Below are 13,873 nucleotides of genomic sequence, written 5' to 3'. Positions count from 1 at the left end.
CACGTCTTTGAGAGATATTGATCAAATCCTTAATCAACCGTGTCCCCTTTTGTTGGCTGTCACGGTTATACTCTTCAAGTATGAGGAAATGTGATGCAAGAGAAGCAATAAGCTACCTGCAAAGCACCAACAAAAGCACACTTGACATGCTTACGTCCATAAGTTCCTTCAAATTGAGTGTATAATATCAATGTTTATTCTTCAAATTTGTATTTGTAAACATAAACCAAAAGTTAAAGATTAGATATATACTCCACAAAAGCGTGAATTCGAATCTAATTAGCTGATATGAGGACTTTTTTAATGGTACAATTAGTAATCCTTTCCAGAAATCTCAAAAAAATTGGGAGATTTGTCCTAATCTTAGTTGAAAACAACATCTAACCTCATATGAACTTTTTATGTACAATATATATATATATATATATATATATATATATATATATAGTATTAAAGAATTATTAAACATTGTAATGGACCAATGGTGTGCTAGTAGTCAACTGCCAAAATGTTTCATCAGCTGCTGATACCCTGGTTATATATAATACTATATTATAATATAGTATTATATATATTATTAAACATGATTATTTGTGTGCTTCCTCTCATTTTCTCATGACTTGAGTGTCCGAGTCTTGCACCACATCTTTCCCTGATTGGATTGGATAGAAGAGTCTCCTTTAATTACCTTCAATCATTATAGAAAAGAATGTGAAACAATACCTCAACTGATCCAACTTGAAATGAACAAATATTAATATGAAACAACAATCTTAACAATTTTATAATCTTCTTTCCCGAAAAATTATATCTATAAAAAAATTATTTCAAACAATTTTTCTAAACAAATTCAGGTTTGGACATGTTATTAGAAATGAGTAAGATTTTAAACATTTTTTTATGTAACTTGTGTAACTCATTCTAGAACCGGTTTGTTATCATTATTTTATGATATTAATCGCAGTTACAATCACATTGGTTCAATTAAGAATACAAATAAATTTTTCTTTTTAAAACATTGCTCATTTCCTTTATCAACAAGATCGTATTTAATCTATCAATTTCGTGATTATAATTGTGTGAAGTTACGGAATAACTAAAATTATGTTTTACATCATTTACTATCTTTATTAGACCTAATTAGATGGTCCCTATTACATGTTTCAAGAGATAATTGCTTTTTTCCTAAAATAGGGGTTGAGAGCATAAGCCCCCCACCCTGGCAGAGAATTTTTAAGTTTATGTTCAAAGAGAGGGCTTAAGCCCCCTACACCACCTCGCAATTTAAGTATTAAAATATTGAATGAGTAATTAAGTGAAGGATTAGTGAAAATCCTGAAGATTAAGCCAAAATACAAAGACATGGCAAAACGGTAATTAGCCAACACGCAACCCTAGGAAGATAAAAATTGAGTAGGAGGTCTCAGATGGTAAAAATAACACTGGAAATGGATTCAGAACGAAAAATTGAGTGATTAGGCAAGTTTCAGAAAATTCAGTGAATAGTGTTTCACCGGGTCGAAATATCGCGGTACGATTGCACCGTAAAACGTGTCGAGTGAGCTTTGAGCTCTAGGTTTCAAATATGAGTTATAAATGGTCTATAGAACTAGGAAATATGATTTCTGATAAAATTTGATGGAATTAAGTTAGTTTGGGGAAGCGTGCCAACGACGCGTGCAACAGCTTAAACAGCGTTTTCTCTGAACGACCGAAAAACTCAAGATTCACCTCATCAAGTATAATTAAAGGAGAATGGTTAATTTTAAAAATTATAGTTTCTAAATAGGTTTTAAATTTATGGACGTTTAGTGGAATCAGAGGGAAATTCAAATAAGTTTGAAACGCGTGAGGTGGCGGTGGGCCCCACCCCACTCAAATCACTTAAGCCACATCACCTCCCCTCACTATTCACCATCTTCTCTTCCCTTCTCTCTTATGAAACCCGCGCCCTTCTCCCTCTCCCTTCCAAGTTTTTCTTCAAACTTTCTCCTTCCATTAATCACTCATCCAAGCACCAAATCAAGTAAAATTTGTGTTGAAACTTGTTGAAAATTGCCTTCTAAAGCCATTGGTGGTATTCCCAAGCCTTGAAAACCAATAGATTTTGAGATATTCCTCCCTTTTGGCCGCGTCTCAAGCTTAGAGATTTGTGTTCATGGAGATTCTAGGTGCTCCAATGGTGGAGTATGGTTAGGAGGAGCCTTGTGCCTTGCATTTGGGTGAGTTTCCTTGTATTTTAAACGATTGAATGATGTGATTGATTTCTTGAACCCTAAAGGGGGATTTTGTGATTGATGTGTTTAGAAAGCTCAATTGGAAAAAGTTTGTACATGAATGTGTCTTAGAATAATGTGCATTAGCTATAAATGCAATGAAAATTTTTGGTGAAAAATATGATTGTTTAACTTAGAAAATTTTGAGGTGTCATGACGTTGAATTTTGAAAATGCATGGGGATTGGATTAGTGAGTTGTGGTATAATTATATGATTATATAATAGGATTGTGTGAGGTGTGGAGTAATTGGAATTGATGGAAATCCCTTGGAGGTCACCATGTTGAATTTTCGGCCATTGGGAAAAAGAGGGGAATTGGTGTTGTTGACATTGTTTGAATGATGTATCTTGTATTAAATGGTATTTAGATGGGTTGTGTGGTGGTTTGAAAGTGGAAGAATCAATGAAAAATAATTGAGGGTGTTAAATACCATAAAGGATCCTAGAGTAAAATATTAGGCAAAATGTAATTTAAAAGACGTAAAATGGAAAAACGACACTTGTGTAGCCTTTTGGCAACCTAAGGAAGTATAATAGAATGAGAAAGAAAAATTAGAAAAATAAATTGTGAAATAAGCCTAAGAAGGCCGAACCTACAAGGGTGTAAGGGGGTTTTGACGTTTTTCACATTTTGATAGAATTGTCGTGTACTGACGGTTCATACATTGTTATTGTAGGTTTCCGTACGTCGATTTGAACCCCGAACCGTGAGTCGGTGGATTGCCCTTGGTCTTGGACCAAGTGGGATTGAGGTAAGTGGTTGAATCATACTTGTATAATTGTTAACTGGCATGTGTTCGTATTAGTTTTGAGTAATTGGGAATGTCCTCTGTGTAGGCATTCTGTTGAGTAACAAGCTTGGAACATAAACTTCTTGGAGCTAAGTGGAGAAACGCATTGAGGTAACTTCTTGGTACTGGGGCTTGTTACCCTTGTGTGTTCCACCATACCCGTTGAGGGTGATGGTAGGAAATGTATATGAGTAGTGTAGAATAACATGATCATGCATGTAGATGTATGTTGGTACATAGGTACCGAGTCTCTGGCCAGTAGACAATGTTGCCTTCGGGCGTTTCAGACTTACACTGGATAGGTCTCCGAGAGGGAGTTCCAGTTGACCTAGGGTCGTGCTGTGTGATCCGGATAGGAGCACACTAGGAAGTCTCAGGTGTATGCGGATGGAAGGAGTACCTTGGTTGATGTTCTAAGAACATGCCTTGGATGAGACCCATAGGCTTATATGCCGAGGACGTTGCGTGGTATTGGTAGCTACCATTCCCGCTTCGTCGTATTTTGTATTCCTATATTCCCCAGTTTCTCTAAATCACTTGCTTTATCCCGTTTTGAAAAGTGGTTATTTTATATTATTTATATGCATCGAAGTGAGCCATTGGACAGAGTTTTCTCCAGAACCTCTGGGTTGCTGAGATATATTCGTATATCTCACCTCGTCTTGGGGGCTTTATTTCAGGAGGTAGCAGTGGCACGGGAGCGGCAGGCAAGAAGCTCGTAGGATAAGTCATTGGAGGACTTGCACTTTTGCATTTTGATGGCCATTTGGCCTAGGCAAGACTTAGGGCATGAACATCCCATATGTATGTAGGATGAGTTTCATAGTCATATTTGTTCATGTCATTTTGCTTAAGTCTAGTTGTATATGTCTTTTAAGCTTTATGTTTCAAGTTGTAATTAAAGTTATGAAGTTGTAAGTTGTAATATGTAAGTGAAATGTTGCAATTGTACAATGGATACATGATGTAATATGATGGAAGGGCTTTAGGCCTATTTTAGGATTATAATTATTTGTATATTGAGAAATTGCATGTAAATGGACATTGGTGTTTGAAACAAGTTAATGATTTATAAAGTGAGTCATATGGTATATATTGTGTAATAACTATAAACTGAGTTGGGTTGTAAGTGCCCCAAGGCATTGTTGGTCCTTGTGTGTGCCACCCATTGGTTATTAGATACATTTGAGGTATTAGAAAACAATTACAAATTTGGGAATTTTAGGAAAAACAAAGGAAACTCTGGCTAATTTTCTGTAGAATTGCCAGAATTTAAACGAACTTCGGGAGAGCATATCTCCCTCCACAGAGGTCTGATAGGGACGTGTCATACGCCATTTTAAAGCTTGAGATGTCCCCTATATTGCGTTTAAATATGAGGAATGTCAAGGTAGCACACAGCTCTGTAGAAACCTGTGAACACGGACTGTCCAGAACGCACCTATGCAGGGGCTGTTTCTAGCAGTTTTTGAGAATTTTATTTCCGCTTCGTTTCTCGATAAAATTAAGTGTATGATATGTAAAATTGAAGCTTGAGGTGTCTAGTATATGGTATAAAAATTTTAGAGCAATTGAGTGAGTGGTTTCTCTGTAGTAACTCGTAGAGTGAAGGATATTTGGAGCTGTTTTGGGGTTGATTGGCAATTTTGCTTGTCCAACTTCAAATGGTGATATCCGGAGCAAACGAGATCGAAATGACTCGTGTGATGGCTAATTGGAAAGGTAATTAAGTAAGAAAAGATATAGCTAAAGAGGAAGGACTAGTTTTGTGCGGTGTGTCCGCAGAAAAATAAATACCGAATCATGTTCGGATAGGTAGAAAACACAAGATTGAGAATTTGGCTAAGTGGGTTTATGGGAACCCCTTAGTGTACTGTATTGAGTAAAATAAGATATAAAAATAGTTTAAACAAGTATTCCGCAAGAGTTTACAGTTATGGTCACAACTTTTATTTATTACGCTTTTTACGGTTTTAAATGCTCGCGTAATAAACGGAAAAAATTTACTCGCATTTTTATAAATGAATTGTTGTGATTGTAATTGCGCTTAATATCATAATAAATGTTAACAATACCGGTGTACAACAGGCTATTACACCCCCTGCGCGCGCTTAATCCCCCTGTGGCAGAGAATTTATCCACGCACAGATTCACCAGGGCGCTTAAGCCCTCTCTTTTGGCGCTTAAGCCCTCTATGCGTGCTTAAGCCTCCATTTTGGACGCTTAAGCCCCCTCAAATGGTTAAATCTTCAAAACTTTCGGTCTTAGGGCGCTTAAGCTTCCTCATAAGGGGCCTTAAGCGCCCTCTACCTGTGCAAAACATAAATTCCCCTGTTTTCATTTATTTCAATTGGGGAATTAACTCCCTATATTCTCTAACTTCTTGGTACCTAATTGACAATCTTACAACATCAATGCCTCAATAGTTACATCTTTTATATCATTTCATTGGAAAAATCAAAATGACAAAACCATAACATCACATTCTATTAATGTATCAATATCTCAATTACATCCATGTTCTTCAAAATAAATACATGCCAAATGACTTAGCTATCAAAAGACATGATCAAAGCTATTAGCCATATACAACAAGGCAATTACCACAACAATGGTCATGGATTAAGTCCTCCAAAATACATCACATGGCCTCCAAAATATACATGTACAAGGGGTGATATAAATGGCAAATACATCTAACAATCTTAGACAACATGCAATCCAAAACAACAGGTTATCCCCATATGACCATCTAGCTCAAGTATGAGCACTTGCCACCAGAGACTCCTGCAACATATGTACCTGAAAGGGGGTCCCTACAATATGGAGTGAGATATACGAATATACCTCAGTAAATCAGGGGTCCTTGGAGCATCTCTTCACCCCATAGTTCACTCACAGTATAATAGCAATAATAGTAAATAATGCAGTAAATACATATCCATGCAGTGTGTCAAACATTTCCAGGAGACATCTCTCGAGCTCTCATGTCATCCTAAGGATACTCAGATTCAAATAGTCCTACTGATTAGAGAATCTACCAAGTATGAATTACGCATCGTCATGCAACATACAAAGCATTGGGAAACACTATCCTATGTCACACCCAATGCATACACATATGTATAACAAAGCATTAAATTACTTTATTGCAATTACATACACTATCAACAACCACTACCCATTCAGGGTTTGGTGGAACAATAAAGGGATCAATACCCAAGTTTTGAAGGCTTACCTTAATGTGCTTCTAAGCTTAACCTTTGTTCACCACCAATAAACAATCAACCAAGCTTCACAAATTAATACCAATTCAAGTGAGCTAATCAAGCTTCATAACTTCCTCCAATGGATGGTTACTCAAGGATGATCCACTTACCTCAATTCTAGCAACACAAGAGACATAATCAGTCATCCAATTCACTAATTGCTCAAAATGCTAGAACACTCATAAGCACAAGCATGAATTCTTGAAAATATCATGGTATGCGAAGCACGAAGAGAGTGAGGGAAAAGTGAGAAAAACTTAGTAAAATAGCTTAACTTTGGTTAGGTAACCTTTAATTGGGTAAAAACTTATCGATCTAGTTACCTCAACTCACTTTCAAACTTTAACTATTAGTTTGGGATATTTTTATCGTCATATTCCTCAGTTTACTTTTACATTCCAGGTAATTTTTCCTACACACCCTAAAAGTTTCACTAACTGCACCTTTTATTCAAAAAGTGACTTCATTCCTTTAACTAAGACTTTTGCTTAATTAAATCCCATAATGCATGATTAATTATTTAATCACATGCAATTTTCTAATTAATCAGGTTATGGCTATTATAACTTGCTTATTTGATTGTGTCAATAAACTCTACTTCATCTTGTAGCAGACCAAAAGCATAGCATGCATCATTGAATGAATCATGAGTGGAACTATTGAATGTTCTTATATATGTGAAGTCCATTTACCTATTCAAATGTTTTAGCGAAAGCCCAGTATTAAAATTTTCTCCATTTCCATGAGACAATCTTCCAATAGCAAATCCTTTCTCTCTTGGCATCCATTTCGAACATCATTATTTACTTACAAATTTTGTAGGAAATTCATTGTGTGTAATATTGCTTGCATCTATGATTTGTTTTTTCATCCAACCTAAGAACAAAATACTCTTAATTTCTGTCATATTTAGAACATGTTGAACAATTTCGTTGTCTTTGTATATTGGGACAAGGTCCCTCTATTAGTGGGAAAATAAATAATTCTTCAAGTCGAGCACATTAGCTCCATACTTGGAGATCGACCTATTGACAGGTCAGCCCAAATACGAAATAACACAAAATACAAAAATAATGCATAAATAGAGATGAAGGAAAAGAAAAAACACAACAATTTTAACATGGAAAATCTCCTCAAATGCAGAGGAGTACAAATCACGAGACTTAGTCTCGCAAAATCTTCCACTATATAAATAGTAGGATTACAAGAGTTCTACCTTAGTGACTCACTAGAGGATTACACGAATTCTTCTTCACCCACACAACGATGTAATACAAGGTTCTTCTCTGAAGAGGTTACACGCTCAATCTTCCGTTATAGAGGAATTCTTTAACCAACTAAAATTTCTCTTTGTAATTTCATCTCATTTTATAATGGGCTAGGTCTTTAATCTTCTTTTGGAAACTTCATCATTTAATGAAGTGGTTGCAATTATTGGAATTTTTATTCAGACATTGAGTCACGCACTATTAATAACTTGTATGCTCGACTTCCACAACATTAAAGGAGGAACATATCACAACAAATCTCCCATTTCTGACTTTAATGCAATGGTTTATCAGCACGACACTCTTCAAATTTTCTTACCGGTACTGCCTTTGTCATCATATTAGACCAATTCAGGTCGATATGCACCTTTTCTAGTTGAATATGTTTTTTCTTCATCATATCTTGGATCTAGTGGTAATGAATATCAGTGTGTTTTTAGCGAGAGTGATAGGTAGATTCTTAGTTTGAGCGAGATCTAGAGGTAACCTTGTCTATCAAGGAGGAAATTCTCCATCCATATCATCTCCTAGCTTGCTTCAGGTGCGGTGATATATTGGGCCTCGATCATTGATAGTGTAACACAATTTGGAGTTTTGATTGCCATGACACGGCTCCCCTTGCAAAGGTAATCAAATATCATGTTGTTAATTTTTCTAGAATCAATACCTACCCTAGATCACCATATGTATCGTCTTCCAACTTGCCTTTTCCTTCTCCAAAATAGAGAAGTAAATTTGTTGTACCTTGCAACGCCCCAATTTAATAATCGGTTTGTTAACTAACATATAGTCTTAACAGTGCAGCATACCTGATTATTATCTGCGGTCCCTCTTGTTGCCTTTGGTTGAATCTTTTTGGAACTTGTTGCATGTGGTCCCCCATTTGTTATTTTAAGTTGGTGTGTGTAGTGATTACCAAAAAAGCCCCAAATTTATTTATGACAGTGTCGTGTAATTAGTTTTATGCAGCCATTAAAAAAGCCACAATTAATATTTTTAAGTAGTGATTACTTGTATGATATTGTAAATTAATATGATGGTAGTGTCAAAAATGATTATGTTCTGTTTTGTATGCAGATGGAAGATTATATAGTTATAAGATATCATCATGGAGGTGTGTTGGTTAGGAATGACAAAGGAAAGCTGACTTATGAAAATGGGAGAGTGGATGACAAAGGAAAGCCACTAGGGGCAACAACCCACCACCTACAGCCCCACCACCAGCAGAACAATTGTCAACTGAAACCATCAATGCAAAAAGCAGTGGCACAATGGCTTTCATGGCCACACCTGAGTTTAGGCCACCAAGACCAGCTTGAATCATTCTTGGATACAGTTTTTTTGTATAGGGGTTCACTTTTTTGTTGTATAGGCAACAATGTTCATGACTATATTTTTTGGAACCCCCATAGGTTCTGGTGCCCATCATAGGTTCTGTTTTTTGTGTATGAAATGGATGTTTTAGAATGGTTTTGGTGACCATCATAGGTTCTATTTTTTGACAAGCCTTTAATTATGATGGAAGGGTATGCAGTTGTAACTGACTACAAGTTCCATTATGAATGACTACAACTTCCTTTTTTATATCAGTTGTTTCCCATTGCTGCAAGCTGTATCTGTATGCTGATTTGTTAATTTGTGTATGAATCTTTTTTATTCTGGCTACAATGCAGGTGGTCCAATTCTGGGTACTGTTTGGTCGTTGCTGTTTGGACAAATTTGAATGCAATGTGTTCATGTCCAATTTTTGGATTGCAGCTTGTATAAATTGCAGCTTTTGAATTGCTGCAGCTTGCTGATTTTTGAATTGCTGCATTATGTCTTTGTGATGAACAGCTTTTGAATTGCAACTTGTGTCCAATTTAGTCTAAACAGGTCATGTCCAAATTTTAACTGTCAGGGACCAAAAAGTGCCCCGATATATTTTTTCAAGGACCTAATTGGCCCTCGATAAAAAATCCAGGGACTAAATTGGGTTCTAGTTTATATCATTAGGGTCCAATATCCAGGGACTAAATTGGGTTCTAGTTTATATCATTAGGTTCCAATATCCAGGGACCAAAAGTGCATCTTCTCAACATTATTCATCACAGTGGTCAACAAGTCATTCAATTTCATTCAAGAAAAACTACATTTCGTACAATGCATTTCATTGTAACAACCATTGCAATCATCACAGCTTTCTTTCCTGCACCTTCATACTCAGATCTTGCTGAACAACATCTTGCACCTTCGTCCAAAATTCCGTGAGGTTGTTCTACTCCCAAATGCACCAGAAAACTTGATCCCCCAAGCCAGATAACATAGTCATCTTCTTCTACGCACCAGAAAATAGCCAGTAAACACCTTCTACTTGACACTCTATTCAATCTTCAACAAAATGTGTTTTGGGTTTTTTTTTTATTCTTAGGCTGATTTAGGGTTCTAAATTGACAGGAACTATATTGGGTCACTCACCCTTTCATGCAACGGTCACATGTCCAAACATCCAACTAGACACAAGGCAGCTATCAATACGACGTCGTTTTCTCTCCACGTGGGCATGACGTTAGTGACTCAGCCACTTAACGTTCCAGGTGGCGTCCGTCAACAGGGCCGTCACTTTCCACTTAACAGAAGTATAAACGTGTCCCTTTTTTTTAAAAATGAAACACTGAAATGTGACTTTTTTAAACCGAGGGACTAAATTGTGCTTCGCAAATATTTTCAGGGACTAAAAAGGGTATTCACTCATAATTTTATCAAAGGTAAAATTAATATTACATTTTGTTATCTATCACCATAATATATATATATATATATATATATATATTATTACTACTAATTTATAGTTTATTATTATTATATTATTATTATTATTATTATTTTATTAATAAAAATATGGGGTATTACATTCTACCCTCCTTAAAAGAAGTTTCGTCCTCGAAACTTAAAAGTTTGAGCTCCTCAAATTAACTAAAAGGCATAAGGTTAAAGTTAATAAAAATATGGGGTATTACAAAAATTAACCCAACTTTTTCGGTAAAATTTTGGCATACCAAACACTTTTTCATAACTTAACTAGGCAAAAATGTTTACCACCATATTCCTAGAAATCGTTTTTTCCTGATAAAAAAAATATCTCCTATACTAAACACCCCCAGGATTATTACGAATTCTTCACCCATATAAGGATGGAATACAATGTTCTTTTATGAAGAGGTTACACACTCAAACTTCTATTATAGAGAGATTCTCTAACCAACTAAACTTTCTCTTTCTAATTTCATCCCATTTATAGGTGGGGTAGGCCTTTCACATTCTTTCAGAAACTTCATCATTTAATGAAGTAGTTGCATTTATTGAAGTGATTGATCAGATTTTGAGTCATGCGCTATTAATGTCTTGCATGGTCAGTCTCCATATTATTAAAGGAGGAACACACCTCAGCATTATATACAACTTACCGTTGATTTGGCAAATGAAATGGTAATCTAATCACAGTAAGCTTCTTAAAGTGAACATCAAATCCAAAAATTTCTATGCTGAATGCAGAGAAATATATATGCAAATTATAATAATTTTGAATTTCATCAATAATATGATTTAAAGGATTTGAAGCATGCTTACGAAATAAAGTAGTTATCACTTTATCATTTCCTTTATGCACATAATTAAACAGATATTTGATTCAACTTGTTTGGTATGTGTACTTTTACCTTGATAGGATTTCAGGAAAAGTTTTGCATTATAAGTGACCAAGAATGTGTTATCTAAATAGATTTTTTTTATAATTCTAATACAATAAAAATACAAAAATTGTATCTTAAAAAAAATAATATGTTTCATGGAACCACAAAGGAAAGAAAATAATATGTTTCATTTCCGTTTTTAAAAATAGTTTTTTAATGTTTAGAATTAAAAAAAAACTTGTTTGAAATGTATTGCTTTGCAAAATGATTTTCAACACAATAACTGTTTTTTAATTTTTAAAAATTAAAAGAAGAACAAGTTAGAGATGTTTCAAAAATGGTTTAATGTTTCTGTTTGTAATGCAAAAAAAATTTCTATGCCACACTCGCTTAAAAATGAATGATAATGCGACCCACTAACTTCGAGTGTGGCAAAGAAATTTTTATGCATAAAAGTAGAAATATTTTTCCCTTGAAAAATTATTTTTTAGTTTTATTGTTTTTGTAATTACAATTTATAATTATGATAATTCATTAATGGTACTTTGGTAAATGAATCCAACTTTTTTTCATATTTAAATTAATTTATGGTGATAGTCTTGTAATTATAAAAGTTTATTAATCACATTCTTGTAAATAAATATAATTTCTTTATAATTTTAAATAAAATACTTTTTTTCTACCTACCACTCTCTAACAGTATTATATCAGAATCTCAAGAAAAGAGAGAAAGATAAATGTTAGTTGAGATTTTGATCTAATAGTATTTCAGAGTGATAGGTAAATGTAGACAGAAAAAATAAATAGATAGAATAACCTATCCCTTCAAACATACACTAAAGAAATTTTTTTTTCTCTCTTTTTGCATTTTTTTTTCTCTCACTCCCCGTCGCAAAACATACAAATATATTTCATTGGAGGATTTAAAATTTAGAGTATAAAATCGATACATTAGAACTTAGAAGCTCACCCTTGTCTGTCTTACTCAATGGAAAATGATATTGTAACAATTAATCAGTGTTACTATCAATTAATTTCATCGTTAGATCGATTATGTTGATTAACGGTTATTTTATTTTCATCTGTGTAGGGTTATGATTTCTATATTTAATATTTTATATTTATTTTTATCTTTGTATTATTATGATTTCTCATATTTAATGTTTTCACATTAAATATGAAAAATCATGACCATACAAAGATGTAAATAAATATAATCAATTAGATGATCAACATAATTGATATAACGGTGAAATTGATAGATAGTAACATTGGTAGTAATACTAATTAATTGTTACAATATATGTACCATTCATTTATTAGTAATTTCATTTTAATTTTAAATTTCAATTCAAAGTGATTGGAATGAGAAATTACATTCAGTACTGTTATTTTTATGTCTTTAAAAAAAAAAAAAACTAGACTAAAAAGGAGAAAGGAGTGAGATTCTCTCTCACAGTCACACACCAGATATTCGTTCCCACAGATATTATTCTGAAATAAATATTTATTTATTTATTTCTCTCCCTCTCCGTAGAATTAAAACCCTAATTTTGGACGCTCTCAACTTTCTCCCTTGAAATTGAAAGCTCCTTCCCCGTTTTCTCTCTCTAAATCTCTCTCTCTCTCTCTCATGGCAACGGCGCGTGATGAGAACCCTTACGAAGGTGGAGGAGTGTTCGGCAAGTTCCGAAAAAGACCGTTTCAGAGAACGCAAACGACGCCGTACAAACGGCTGCTGACAGCGCTGAGAAACCCTAGCAGGAACAATGGTTGGTTCTCGAAGCTCGTTGATCCCGCACAGAGGCTCATCGCTTCTAGCGCCAACATGCTCTTCGCCTCCGTCTTCCGCAAGCGCCTTCCTCCATCACCACCACCACCACGTTCTTCAGGTATCTTTCCCCTTTTTTAGTTTAAATTAACTTATTAATTCATTTTAATTGAACGAAGCTTTTGTGATTTTTATTATTTTTTAATAACTTTTTTATGCGAATTGCTGGTTTTGTTTTTCAATATTTTTTCCTTTTTGGTTTCTGAGGAAATCTAATCTCTTTCGGTGTTATTGCTACTAAATAATGTCAAATACTTCAATTTTGAAAGCATTTAAGTTAGCAATTTTGTTGTTATTGTTATTGATTATCGTTTTACGTTTCAAAAGTAATTGATTTTTAGTTCCTATATTGTGGGATGTTATGTTTCTGAAAGCTTGAAAATTTTGTAATCTTCTGATAGTCACTACACTTAATAACAAGTCTTTGATTTTCTACCCAACATAGGACCCCAATAGTTAGGGCAGTGCTAAAACATATCATGAATGAATTATTACATTGAATTTGTATGTGTTGATTCGGTTAAAAGGATAGAACTCAGCAAGACTAAAATCACTCTCCGAACCGACAAGTGAGGGTTGAGATGAGGGCAATCCTTGTACGTAGCCTTATTATCTCATATTTGTAAAGAAACTGTTTCTTGGATTTGAACCCATGACGTTTCAGTCACAAAGAAGCAACTTTACCAATTCTACAGGCTTGCCTTCTTTTAGAACTCAGTGAGACTAACATTCAAAAATAGGGAGGTAAATGAATTGGATGTAGAGT

At 34.5% G+C, this 13,873-nt stretch overlaps 1 protein-coding gene across 11 annotated transcripts in view; it reads left to right on the top strand.

The window, feature by feature from the left end:
- The first annotated feature begins 12,824 nt into the window (after nt 1-12,824).
- Nucleotides 12,825-13,873, top strand: part of LOC133298427 (nuclear pore complex protein NUP1) — a 41,928-nt gene continuing 40,879 nt past the window's right edge. For all 11 annotated transcript variants that reach the window (XM_061497710.1, XM_061497717.1, XM_061497705.1 and 8 more), the window contains exon 1: nt 12,825-13,168. In XM_061497710.1, coding sequence (XP_061353694.1) covers nt 12,910-13,168 — 259 coding nt within the window. In that variant the 5' untranslated portion in view covers nt 12,825-12,909. The remainder of the gene's footprint in view (nt 13,169-13,873) is intronic.

This window comes from Gastrolobium bilobum, unplaced genomic scaffold, assembly GCF_033153095.1.
Source record: "Gastrolobium bilobum isolate Gb01-03AN ecotype WA unplaced genomic scaffold, APGP_CSIRO_Gbil_v1 utg111814, whole genome shotgun sequence".
In the NCBI taxonomy this organism is placed as follows: domain Eukaryota; kingdom Viridiplantae; phylum Streptophyta; class Magnoliopsida; order Fabales; family Fabaceae; genus Gastrolobium; species Gastrolobium bilobum.
Note: the sequence above shows the minus strand (reverse complement) of the source record. Positions and strands in the feature narration are given on the sequence as shown.